Below are 14526 nucleotides of genomic sequence, written 5' to 3' on the forward strand. Positions count from 1 at the left end.
CAGCATAATGCCGCCAGTAATCTATTGATGTTTGGATGACTGTGTCCGCATGTGATCTTATGCAATGGAGTCTGAAGCGAATCCTAGAAACCCCGTGCTTCTCTCGGCTAGTAGGGAAGCGTCGATTGGCGGTGGTTTCCTTTGATAAGGGTGTATGTGAGCATGCGTTTAGTGCGAGAAGCGAAGTATCCACCTCGTTAGCTAAAGGCGCTCAAAGATGGTCCCATAAATGCCAGTTAAATTCGGAACTTAGAGCCCTTTAGCTAAAGAGGTTCTAGCCACTAAAGCCACCTCAAATTCCTCATGGCTTATGAATTTGGCCTCAGGACTGGACATCATCTTCAACCTGCAGACGGAGGAGATGCTGCCGTCCTACAAAACGGGCTTTGGGTTGCGGGTGGTGGTGCACGAGCAGAACACGCGACCGTTCCCTAGCAGCGAGGGTGTCACTCTCAGCCCGGGCTTTGAGACTCACTTTGGGCTGAGACTGGTACGTATGGCATTCCATTTGTCAAATAATTATTTGGATACTTTTTCATGTTTTTGTCACCAGTTTTAGCTAAATAATCATTATTTAGAAGCTCATGTGCTAAATAAATATTTGTTTATAAACAATGTAAAACAATTCTAAATAATTTTTTGTTTACGTAAACCATTCATTATTTACCTAAACAATTCATTGTTTACGTAAATAATTCATTGTTTACGTAAATAATGATTTATTTAGCAACATTGCTGATTGTTTACAAACAATGTAAAATACGTCTAAATAATATATTGTTTACGTACAATATATTATTTAGACGTATTTTACATTGTTTGTAAACAATCAGCAATGTTGCTAAATAAATCATTATTTACGTAAACAATGAATTATTTACGTAAACAATGAATTGTTTTGCCAACACATTTTTCATTATTTAGGGGTTTCTAGGATTCGCTTCTGAACTAAGTTTTATGTCTTTCAGTGATTACTATAATTGAATACAAGGTCTCTCCGCACACTCTTATCTTAAAATAGCTGTTGTTTGGATATTATTTTGTTTATTTTACAAGCCGAAATTGCTGTACGAAAATAACTGATCTCAAACACAGTCAAAGGTCAAGGTCAATTAAGGTTTTTCCCTGCCGGGAGTGTTTAGTGTTTGCATTTTCTTGCTTGAAGTTGTTGAAACACAGTTTTTTCCCCTTATGTTCTCTGTAACTTACAGATAAAAAAAAGTTTAATCATGCAGTAAGAGAAATGGAAAGAGAAAGTTTTTGTTGAGACAGAACAGAAAACTTAGGACGGAAAACTTTTTTTCAACAACTTCAAGGGAGAGAATGCAAACACTAAACACTCCCGGTCATGACCTTGACCTTTTGTTTGTTTTCGCATTCAGTTCTTTTCGTACGGCAATTTCAGCTTGTAAAATAAACAAATTTACGAACATTTTCTGATAAATAATGTTTGGAGATACGTTGTATGGAATTATAGTATATACACAAAGAAAAAAAATGAAGCTTAGAAGTCAATTCTTGATTCCCCTAAATAATGAAAACTGCTTTCCCTAAACAATGAATTGTTTAGGGAAAGCAGTTTTCATTATTTAGCGAATCTGCTAAATAATGCATTATATAGGTAAACAATGATTTATTTAGCAACTGCTCACTTTATCCACCCAAAAAATATTATTTTGTGAAATAAGTGATTATTTGTGTAAACAATACATTATTTACGTAAACAATGAATTATTTACGTAAACAATGAATTATTTACGTAAACAATGAATTGTTTAGGTAAACAATGAATGGTTTACGTAAACAAAAAATTATTTAGAATTGTTTTACATTGTTTATAAACAATTACTTATTTAGCACATGAGCTTCTAAATAATGATTATTTAGCTAAAACTGGTGAAAAAACATGAAAAAGTATCCAAATAATTATTTGACAAACGGAATGCCATAGGTACGATGTGTTTGTTATGGGTTTGGTTTGTATGGTTGCAAGACATGTGCAAAAAAACACCCATGGGGCTGATATGGGGCTCACATGTGGTGCTGGTAAGGTTGTTGGTTTAAACAAAACTTTATTCAATTTTAATCATGACAAGAACAATGCATGGATGATTACATACTCAAGCATATAATGCTTATTTTAAGCAATCATAGTAATTGCAAAACAAAGGTTAGCATGATGGCGGAATAAGTACATTAGCTCATTTCAGGAAACGAAAAACAAAACAAAAGACAAAACAGATACACAAACAAGCAGAAAATGGGAAGGGGTTGGTGATACAGGAGGTGGGGAAAGGGCAGCTAGCTAGTAGCTAGCTTAAGGGAAAAAGAAGAAGAAGAAGAAGACTTGGAGCGCCAATATTTGAGGGGATTTTTTCAATTGTAATAAGTGCACATAAGACACTCGCACAAAGTTAATGCGTATTGTGATCAGAGGAAAAGTCACTACATTGCGCATAAATCGAGACATGTTGGTTGTTGTTGTTGTTGTTGTTGTTGTTGTTGTTGTTGTTGTTGTTGGTGTTGTTGTTGTTGTTGTTGTAGTGGTTGTTTTGGGGGTGGGAGGTTTGTTGTTGTTGTTGTTGTTGTTGTTGTTGTTGTTCTTCTTCTTCTTCTTCTTCTTCTTGTTCTTCTTCTTGTTCTTGTTCTTCTTGTTCTTCTTGTTCTTCTTCTTCTTCTTCTTCTTCTTCTTCTTCTTGTTCTTCTTCTTGTTCTTCTTCTTCTTCTTCTTCTTCTTGTTCTTCTTCTTCTTTTTGTTGTTCTTCTTGTTCTTGTTCTTGTTCTTGTTCTTGTACTTGTTCTTCTTGTTCTTCTTCTTCTTCTTTGTTGATCGCAGTAAAAGGTGGCGGGTAGTAGAATTCATGTGATTATTATGCATGCATTGTGTTTGTGTCTGTTTTTACATTTAGTCAAGTTATGACTAAATGTTTTAACATCGAGGGGGGAATCGAGACGAGGGTCGTGGTGTATGTGTGTGTGTGTGTGTGTGTGTGTGTGTGTGTGTGTGTGTGTGTGTGTGTGTGTGTGTGTGTGTGTGTGTGTGTGTGTGTGTGTGTGTGTGCGTGCGTGTAGAGCGATTCAGACCAAACTACTGGACCGATCTTTATGAAATTTGACATGAGAGTTCCTGGGTATGATATCCTCAGATGTTTTTTTCATTTTTTTGATAAATGTCTTTGATGACGTCATATCCGGCTTTTTGTGAAAGTTGAGGCGGCACTGTCACGCTCTCATTTTTCAACCAAATTGGTTGCAATTTTGGTCAGGTAAGCTCCGACGAAGCCCGGACTTCGGTATTGGATTTCAGCTTGGTGGCTTAAAAATTAATTAATGACTTTGGTCATTAAATATATGAAAATTGAAAAAAAAATTTTTTTTTTATAAAACGATCCCAATTTACGTTCATCTTATTCTCCATCATTTGCTGATCCCAAAAACATATAAATATGTTATATTTGGATTAAAAACAAGCTCTGAAAATTAAATATATACAAATTATTATCAAAATTAAATTTTCCAAATCAATTTAAAAACACTCTCATCTTATTCCTTGTCGGTTTTTGATTCCAAAAACATATAGATATGATATGTTTCGATTAAAAACACGCTCAGAAAGTTAAAACGAAGAGAGGTACAGAAAAGCGTGCTATCCTTCCCAGCGCAACTACTACCCCGCTCTTCTTGTCAATTTCACTGCCTATGCCGTGAGCGGTGGACTGACGATGCTACGAGTATACGGTCTTGCTGCGTTGCATTGCGTTCAGTTTCATTCTGTGAGTTCGACAGCTACTTGACTAAATGTTGTATTTTCGCCTTACGCGACTTGTTTCTTTTAAAATCAACATTGAACTAGCCTTTTTTGTGCTAGGTTGTTTTCAGTTTCTAACCAATTGAAAGGGAAACTAATGTCGTAATTTACTGAATGGCTTCACACACAAAACCATAGTTACCAAGACTTGACGGGTAGCGCGTCTTATTTTGACTGTTCATTTGTTTCTGTCTCTCTCAAAGGAAGAAGTAACGAGACTGGGCGGTCACTATGGCAACTGTAGAGATGACGACTCAGGACTATTCGATGAGATACGATTCAAGTACAGCACCAAGGTAATATTTATATGATGCATTTAGAAGAGAGCTTTCGTCTACAAACGTAAATGAGAGATCGAGAAAAGTTAACCATGTAAACGAACAGAATCAAAAAACAAGAAAGGTATGTTGTTGAAACGTTTAATTATTGACTAAACAATATATATACGTTCACAGATATATTGCATTGACCCTGCGTTTTTTAAAGTGCACAGGGTGTGTGTGTGTGTGTGTGTGTGTGTGTGTGTGTGTGTGTGTGTGTGTGTGTGTGTGTGTATGTGTGTGTGTGCTCTGATGTTGGTTTTTTTTGCTATTGTACATTGCCGTGAGCTCTGGCGAGAAGGGGCGATTCATAAGTGTGCATTATTATCATTACATGTATTATTACTCTTGCTGATGACGTCATTGCCATTCATTTTGCCCACCTAGACGTGCAGAACGCTTTGCCTTGAACAGCAGGAGCTGCGACGATGTGGTTGCACCGACGCCATCGCTCGCGTTGCCACGCCAACGGAGAACGTCACCATATGCAACACGACTCGAGGTGCGTTTGTTGAGTTTTGTTGATTTTGGATTTGTTTTTGGTTTAATTTGGTCGAACTTTAAATGTGATTGTTATCGTGGTTGTCTTTCACAATGTTTGTTTGTCAGTGTTAGATTCTAATTCTGCCATGATGATGCTGTCTAGAATAAAATTGACCCTATTCTTGCGCCAAAGGATGATTTAAAAAAAAAGTGATCTTTAATGAAAGAGAATTATACAAAGGAACAAAAAAGAGAAAGGATGAAGAAGAAGAAAATAGAGAGGGGGGGGGGGGGCAAATATTCGTCTAGCTCACAAAATTTTCTTCGTGTCTGAAATTAAGAAAGGAAGCTGGCACGAAGAAAGAGAAAAAATGGGTGAAAAAAAGGAATTAAAAAAGAAAGAGAGAAAGAAAGAAAGGAATCACGAAAACAAGGCAAAATGGTGAAGGAGAAAAAGTAGGTAGGAAGAAAAGAAAGACGGAAAGATGGACGAAAGAAAGAAAAATAGAGAAAAATACAAACAAAGAAAACAAAAAGGCAAAGTTATATTGAAAGAAAAAAAAAGGAAAAAAAAAGAGAAGAAAATTTACAAGAAGTAGAGGAGGATGTAAAGAATAAATTTTAACATGATATTCATGTGCAGTCGTATCTGACATACGTACTTCTTAATAATCTAATAACATTCCATGGATGACCCTTGTATAAGACCTTAGTTTTATTGCCATAAGAGAAGACTCCCCCTTACCCAATGTTTCCCCGTTTTTGTTTATTTAACCGGAAACTGCACTTTTGCAGACTGCAAACTAATAACGTTCCAAGACTAAATCAAAAAATCTAGGGCAGCTAGTAAAATATGGTGTCGACGAGAAGCTTTGGAGTGCAGAAACCGAATAAAAGCAGAAGTATGTGTGTTTTGGGGATGGAGGCTATACCAAGGGCAACTCTATACGTCGGCTCTCTCTGTCTCTCTCCCTCTCCTTCTCTCTCTATCTCTTTCTCTCTCTCTCTCTTTCTCTCTCTCTGTCTCTCTCTGTCTCTCTCTCCCTCCCTCTCTCTCTCTCTCTCTATCCCTCCCCCTCTCTCTACCTCTTTCTCTCTCCCTCTCTTTCTCTATCTCTGTCTCTCTCTCCCTCTCTCTCTCTCTCAGTCTCTCTCTCTCTCTTTCTCTCTCTATCTCCCTCCCTCCCTCCCTCCCTCCCTCTCTCTCTCTCTCTCTCTCTCACTCGCATACACACTCTCTCTATATACTATTGTTTATCTGCCTATCTCTCTCTCTCTCTCTCTCTCTCTCTCTCTCTCTCTCTCTTTCTCTCTCTCACTCGCATACACACTCTCTCTATATACTATTGTTTATCTGCCTATCTCTCTCTCTCTCTCTCTCTCTCTCTCTCTCTCTCTCTCTCTCACTCGCATACACACTCTCTCTCTATACTATTGTTTATCTGCCTATCTCTCTCTTTCTCTCTCTCTCTCTCTCTCTCTCTCTCTCTCTCTCTCTCTCTCTCTCTCTCTCTCTCACTCGCATACACACTCTCTACTATTGTTTATCTGCCTATCTCTCTCTCTCTCTCTCACTCGCATACACACTCTCTCTATATACTATTGTTTATCTGCCTATCTCTCTCTCTCGCTCTCTCTCTCTCTCTCTCTCTCACTCGCATACACACTCTCTCTATATACTATTGTTTATCTGCCTATCTCTCTCGTGCGAGAAGAGTATCCTTTCACTTATACACAGCAGTGAAAACCAGCAGTCTGACTTTGAATTGTGCAGAATGAGATTTTCGTGTACAGATTAAATTTCCTAAGTAATATCTACGTCAAGCTATGCAATTAATTCAGCAGAAAAAAACTCACACGGTACGAGGAGCATCCGGCCTGGTGTAACACAACATTTTTACTCCACAAAAAAATTGACTCCGGAGTAAACATTTCGTACGAAATGTTTACTCCCAGTACACTTGTCGTAAGAGAAAAGAACTCCCCAAGGAACGAAAAAAGTACTCCCTCCACGAAATTTTTACTCCCCAAATTTTTACATCCAGTAAAAATCTCGTACGCGAAAATGAAATGAAATGCGAGCGAAGGGATAATGCCAATATGAGATCTCGCTTAAGCGAATGTCGCGCTTACTCCTTCCACCACCCCTTCCACCACCAGGACTAACAGCCTAAACAGGGGACAAGGGAGTAAAAGTTGCGTACACCTGGCGTGGGCAGTAAATTGCTCGTGTTAGGGTGGAGTAATTCAGTCCTTATTTATTCGTCAGGGGAGTAACATTTTCGTACGAAATGTTTACTCGGAACACACCTGTCGCGGGGAGTAATTTTCTCGTGTTATGGGGGAGTAATGTTTTTGTAAAGGGAGTAACATTTTCGTGCACATTTTTTACTCCGGAGTAAAAATCTCGTGAGAGTTATTTTCTCGTGTTACGCCGGCTTCTGATTTTTTAATTTTTTTTTATATATATATGAGCCAATGTCAAAAGGTGCTGTGGGTACGCTAGGTATTTTATAAGTTCTGTAACTATTTACTGAATGTACACTCAGATGGAACTTTTGGTTTTTCTGAGAGATTAATGAATAAAGATGATCGCAGAGAAAAACCAAAGACTAACTATAAACAGTTAAAATTCTGCTCCTCATTCATTACGCAAATTAGTGCTTTTTAGGGACGTATTTTGACAAAGTGTTTGAGTACTCTCGATAGTTTTAGAAAAAATGCTAATAAGCTTTTTTCTGGGCAGTTGGATTTAAACCAAATGATTGCATGAACCCCAATACATAGTTCTGTGTGTTTTTCTTCCCATTTGTCCGCTTTTTAAAGAAATTATTAAAGTTTGAAAATTGCGTGTCTAGCGTGACTCTTTGCGTCACAAAAACTCAAACTTTAAAAAAGCTTCCAAAAAATGTTGTTGTTGCAACTAGATACACAAAAGAACCAGTTTTGAACAAAAACTGTCGGTGAAAAGGAAAAACAATGAAAATAACCACTATATTTTGAAGTTTGGTACCATTTCTGGCTAATTTAAGCTTTGTCGTCACAATGTCACACTAGACACTTTTTTTAGCAAATTTCCTTTTTTTTCCACAAATGTTTTAATTTCTTTCTTTTTTTTTGCTAGCAGTCAGAAGCAAATCAAATGACTGCTTCATAATCACAGTTTTTGAAAAGAAGAAATGAAAAGGAATTGTCATTATTGTGTGACAGAACAATTTGTCGTCACAGGTCACACTAGACACACGACGTCATTTGTCCATCCAAACAAAATTTATGTAATTAAAACCACTGTTTTAGAAGATTGATTACGTGCTTTAATTATCGACAAATGCTTGTTCTTCATCACTCTCTTGAAATGACCAGGAAGAAATAATAATGGGCCAGAATTCCCAATCATCTAGGCCGTTTTCTGAACTTCGCGCACGGCGCGCTAGTGTTAAGACCGCGGCCCAAAAAACACAGTCCGGTGCCCAGCGATGCTCGGAATACAAGAAAAGGATGAAACAAGTCGCGTAAGGCGAAATTACTACATTTAGTCAAGCTGTGGAACTCACAGAATGAAACTGAACGTTGTCCGCCGCTTGTGCAAAAGGCAGTGAAACTGACGAGCCTAGCTGTTTGGCGCGGTAGCGACTGCGCTGTGCTTCATATCACGCTTTACTGTACCTCTCTTTGTTTTAACTTTCTGAGCATGTTTTTAATCCAAACATATCATATCTATATGTTTTTGGAATCAGGAACCGACAAGGAATAAGATGAAATAGTTTTTAAAACGATTTCGGAAATTTAATTTTGATAATAATGTTTATATTTTTAATTTTCAGAGCTTGTTTTTAATCCAAATATAACATATGTATATGTTTTTGGAATCAGAAAATGACGAAGAATAAGATGAAATTGTTTTTGGATCGTTTAATAAAAAAATAATTTTAATTACAAGTTTCCGATTTTTAATGACCAAACTCACTCATTAGTTTTTAAGCCACCAAGCTGAAATGCAATACCAAACCCCGGCCTTCGTCGAAGATTGCTTTGCCAAAATTTCAATCAATTTAATGGAAAAATGAGGGTGTGACAGTGCCGCCTCAAAGGTATTTATCGAAAAAAAGAAAAAAAGTCCGGGGATATCATACCCAGGAACTCTCATGTCAAATTACATAAAGATCGGCCCAGTAGTCTGAATCGCTCTACACACACACAGAGAGACACACACACACACACACACACACACACATACACCACATACACCACGACCCTCGTCTCGATTCCCCCCTCTATGTTAAAATATTTAGTCAAAACTTGACTAAATATAAAAAGACTCCAACATTACAAACCTTAAAGGCACAGTAAGCCTCCCGTAAACCATCACAGATACTGTCAGGCTTTTACACACAGTACAAACACCCTTCCATGTGAACGCTCACTAAACGGGAACATCCCAGGTGCCCTACGTAAAGAGCGAGCAATTTTTACAGAATTAATTTTGCGGATTGTCTCAGAGACAATCGGACCGTGGTGCGTTTTGGCGCTAGACCTAACTTTTAAAATCTAAATAATAAATTGACAGCTTGTTACACAAACATTCTTAAATCATAAAAGAATTCTTTTTTTCATCAAGACAAGATCAGTACAATTCGAAGTTTTTAAAGTTTGAAAAAAGAAAAGCCCGGAAGCAGGGTCACGCAAGGTCGTGGTTCTCGTAGCAGACGACGGTTTATGCCTATCGCCAGTTCCTCTGAACAGTCAAAAGCCATCGCTAGAGTTCTTGTGAACCACAGCCGTTTGTTTCGTGCATAGTCAGATAAGCTCACATCGAGTCGCATTCAAATTACTAACTGACGACTACATTGTGAAAAAGGGAAACTGGATCACACGGTTCACGATGGCTCAAACCACGCAAAAATAAATTCTTTGAAAATTGCTCGCTCTTTACGGAGGGCACCTAGGATGTTCTCAAGCGGTGAGTGTTTAAATGAAAGGGTGTTTGTACTGTGTGTAAAAGCCCGACAGTATCTGTGATGGTTTACGGGAGGCTTCTTCTTCTTCTTCTTCTTCTTCTTCTTCTGCGTTCGTGGACTGAAACTCCCACGTACACTCGTGTTTTTTGCACGAGTGGAAGTTTACGTGTATGACCGGTTTTTTTACCCCGCCATACGCCGTTTTCGGAGGAAGCATGCTGGGTATTTTCGTGTTTCTATAACCCACCGAACTCTGACATGGATTACAGGATCTTTTTTGTGCGCACTTGGTCTTGTGCTTGCGTGTACACACGGGGGTGTTCGGACACCGAGGAGAGTCTGCACACAAAGTTGACTCTGAGAAATAAATCTCTCGCCGAACGTGGGGACGAACTCACGCTGACAGCGGCCAACTGGATACAAATCCAGCGCGCTACCGACTGAACTACATCCCCGCCCGCCATTACGGGAGGCTTACTGTGCCTTTAACATTTGACCAGAGTCAACTAGTCTTGCGTCATGTCAGGGCGTTTTCTTGTCCTGGGAATATATTTCATGACCCCACTGTGACCTTGAAATGTGACGCAGGTCTTCCATATTTGTATCATCTATGGAGGACATCAAACCCTGGAAATGTGGAAGTTTCAAAGATGTAGCCCCCAAAACATTCAAAACAATGATACTTTTTACTTTTTGTTCACCTTAGACGGCCTGCTATGACCTTGATATTTGACAAGGGAGAACCAAACTCGCATCATATTTGGATATCATCAAAACATAGAAGTATGGGAAGTTTAAACGCTTTCGCTACAAAGCATTTTGAGAAAATTCCAAATTATTCCCTTTTTGACCCGAAGACAACCCCACCGTGACCTTGACATTTGACAAAGGTCACCCATATTTATATCATGTGTGTAGGCTATCAAACTCTGGAAATTTGTGAAGTTTCAAAGATGTAGCCCCAAAAACATAAAAAACAATGATACATTTTTTTCTCCTCATGAAGACAGACCTGCTATGACCTTGTTATTTCACAAGAGTAAACCAAATTGAGCATCAGGATTGAATATTATCTCAAAAAAGAAGTGTGTGACGTTTAAAAGCTGTTGCTTTAAAACTTTTCGAGAAAATACCAATTTATCACTTTCTGACCCAATACGACCCCGCCGTGACCTTGAAATGTGACGAAGGTCAACTACTCTCTCACCATGTCTGGAGGTCATACAATCATACAAGTATGTGAAGTTTCAAAGCTTTGACTTCAACAATATCTGAGAAAACCTCAAATTAAAGAACTTTTGTATGGAGCACATACCGTTTGTGACTGTGATAGCAATAAATGAATTCATGTTGCTAACATACACATTTTATGCGCTTTTAGCTTGATTATATTCAATATACACCCCAATGCTCATATGCGAGCTTAGTAGAAATGAAAGTTCCAGAAAAACGTTAAACAAAATCAGGTTTATGTCTGTACATACCACAAGAGACACTTGTCAAGCCTCAACTTAACGGCCAAATAACACAGCCGTTGTGAAAGATTTTCCCTTTTCTCCTTTAGAAACTATATACTGAATGTGTTAAGCAACTCAAAACACCAGTCATTTTACTTTGGATGTACTTTGATTTTCGAAGCTGTCAGACAGCACCTTTTGACATTGGCTCATATATCCTGTCCATATGCTGTATATATACTGTCACATGTAAAAGCTTTGACTGAATTGAGGCGGTGTACTTCATGTTTCTATAACCCACCGAACTCTGACATGGATTACAGGATCTGTTCCGTGCGTACTTGGTCTTATGTTTGTTTGTACACACGAAGGGGGTTAGCAGGTCTGACGTCCGTTTTGTACAGGCAAGAATTACTGCCGGCTAGCCTCTCGCTATGCAAGACAGGGAGAATGTATATAAACGGTTTGATGGATTGCTACGCAAGAATTAAACACAATTGGTTGATACCGAAAAGGTCGTCAGCACTGGTGAGTAAACAGTCATGAACAGCCAATCGGATTGGCAGCTGTGCGGGCGTCATTACATTTAGTCAAGTTTTGACTAAATGTTTAACGTAGAGGGGGAATCGAGACGAGGGTCGTGGTGTATGTGCGTGCGTGCGTGTGTGTGTGTGTGTGTGTGTCTGTCTGTGTGTGTGTGTAGAGCGATTCAGACTAAACTACTGGACCGATCTTTATGAAATTTGACATGAGAGTTCCTGGGTATGAAATCCCCAGACATTGTTTTCATTTTTTTGATAAATGTCTTTTATGACGTCATATCCGGCTTTTCGTGAAAGTTGAGGCGGCACTGTCACGCTCTCATTTTTCAACCAAATTGGTTGAAAGTTTGGTCAAGTAATCTTCGACGAAGCCCGGACTTCGGTATTGCATTTCAGCTTGGTGGCTTAAAAATTAATTAATGACTTTGGTCATTAAAAATCTGAAAATTGTAAAAAAAAATAATTTTTTTATAAAACGATCCAAATTTACGTTCATCTTATTTCCCATCATTTTCTGATTCCAAAAACATATACATATGTTATATTTGGATTAAAAACAAGCTCTGAAAATTAAAAATATAAAAATTATTATCAATTTTTTTTTTCGAAATCAATTTAAAAACACTTTCATCTTATTCCTTGTCGGTTCCTGATTCCAAAAACATATAGATATGATATGTTTGGATTAAAAACACGCTCAGAAAGTTAAAACGAAGAGAGGTACAGAAAAGCGTGCTATCCTTCTCAGCGCAACTACTACCCCGCTCTTCTTGTCAATTCCACTGGCACTGCCTTTGCCACGGGCGGTGGAGTGACGATGCTACGAGTATACGGTCTTGCTGCGTTGCGTTGCGTTCAGTTTCATTCTGTGAGTTCGACAGCTACTTGACTAAATGTTGTATTTTCACCTTACGCGACTTGTTTTTTTCTCACGTAGCAAACACCTTCAAGGCATGCTCGCCTACCCTTGCGAAATCCTAGCACTCCTCGCGCCGATAATTCCCCAAGAAACGCTACCTCCTCGCCCTATCCGTTTCACTCGCCATTTCTCGCGTATAAGAAAGGGGGAACTGCACACTCGTTGACATGGGAAATCGAAAAATCGGCTCCACCCTGAGGAGCCGGGATTCGATACCCGAACGTTTTACACGGAGGGCCGACGTCCTAACCAACAGGCTACGCGTCCCTCGGCTGTGTACTTAGGCTATATCGCTTACACTAGGAGGGTGTTGTCTGTACACTATGCAAGCTGTATTATTTGTGCTGATGATCAAAGGCTATATATCCAGTGTGGTTGCTCAAGGCAGAATGATAACATGCATCCTTTGATTCTCTTTTTTTTCAATCAAGTAAATGTTGTTGTTGTTTTTTGCACTGAGGACACATTGACTCATGCACTGTGGACAACGTGTCTGATTTTGCGTGTGTGATTTGTATCTGTTGTTTTTTGGCAGACTTTAATTGCACATCGAAGGTGACACAGGAATACCTGGACACAGTGACGAGCGGTTTTAGCTTCTGCCCCTGTGGAAATCCTTGTCAGTCAGTGTCTAATACGCATCAAGCACACACGCACGAATACGCACGCACGCACGCACGCACGCACTCACGCACGCAAACACACATGATGATGATGATGATGATGATGATGATGATGATGATGATGATGATGATGATGATGATGATGATGATGATGATGATGATGATGATGATGATGATGATGATGATGATGATGATGATGATGATCACGCACCCACCCATGCACACATGCCCGCACATTTCGCAGTTTAGAGTTCGTTATGTCACTTTGAGACTTCTTCTTCTTCCGGTGTGTTGCCAAAGTCCACAAGGACCATTATTGCCACTTTATTTAGGGGTGAAGCGAGGTCAAACCAGCAACGACCACACAAAATGAACGGGGCTTATTAGTTTAAGGTATCTTCATGTGTCTTGTGTTTATGAAATCTTTGACGAATGGCCTGTATTTGCAGAGAGCTGGTTTACAGAGTGAGAACATCAGCTCGGAAATGGCCTATCAGCTCTTATATTGTGAGTACCTTCACAAGTATAAGGGTAAATGATTATGGAAAACAGAGGGTGCTTCAGTCGTCAAGTGGATTACTGCGTCTGGTGCCGATGATGATGATGATGATGATGATGATGATGATGATGATGATGATGATGATGATGATGATGATGATGATGATGATGATGATGATGATGATGATGATGACGATGACGATGACGACGACGACGACGATGATGATGATGATGATAATGATGATGATGATGATGATGATGATGAATGGCCAATCAGAATCTTTGCGAATCTCACGGCATCTTATAAAGTGTATTTCGGCACTTTGGCAACACCCTTCCCAAATACCTATCCTCGGTACTGAAAAGCTCTTCAAACTAAAGAATTCCTTTAAATACCAAGCCCCTTCTGTTTAAAATTCTCTGCCCGCTGACATCCGCAGTTGCTCTTCTTGGATATCCCATGCTACGCCGTATTGCCCTATGGCTGCCCTGGAATACCTATCCTGGACGCCTTGTGCCTAAGGTAGAATATGTATGCAACAGGTGGATGATGATGATGATGATCATGATGATGATAATAATGATCATGATGATGATCATGATGATATTGATGAAAATGATTGCTGATATTGATGATGATATTGATAATGATATTCATGTTGATATTGGCGATGACGATGATGATGATGACATTGCAGCCGGTGTTGGAGGAAGACGTATGTCGACTTGACACCCTAACGGAGGAACAAGTGACCAGATGCAAAGCAGAGAAAGCCAATCAGAGCATGGAGCAAAGAATGTAATCAAGCTGAAGTCGTTTTAAGATCCCCCTTTTAAGACCTCCAAAATCGTATAAAATCAAGTCTTAACAAGGAAGTAGTCTTAATGGAGATAAAATTGCAGATCTTATAAACAGGA

The 14526-nt window shown here is 39.0% G+C and overlaps 1 protein-coding gene across 1 annotated transcript; it reads left to right on the top strand.

Annotated features, from left to right (window-relative positions):
• Positions 1-177: 177 nt before the first annotated feature.
• Positions 178-14519, top strand: LOC138966308 (degenerin unc-8-like). Its single transcript, XM_070338491.1, has 6 exons — positions 178-490; positions 4012-4104; positions 4516-4630; positions 13023-13110; positions 13560-13617; positions 14307-14519. Exons 1-6 carry the CDS (start codon positions 311-313, stop codon positions 14409-14411), a joined length of 639 nt encoding a protein of 212 aa, XP_070194592.1. The 5' UTR covers positions 178-310; the 3' UTR covers positions 14412-14519.
• Positions 14520-14526: the final 7 nt, after the last annotated feature.

Source organism: Littorina saxatilis, linkage group LG5 (genome assembly GCF_037325665.1).
Source record: "Littorina saxatilis isolate snail1 linkage group LG5, US_GU_Lsax_2.0, whole genome shotgun sequence".
Lineage (NCBI taxonomy): Eukaryota > Metazoa > Mollusca > Gastropoda > Littorinimorpha > Littorinidae > Littorina > Littorina saxatilis.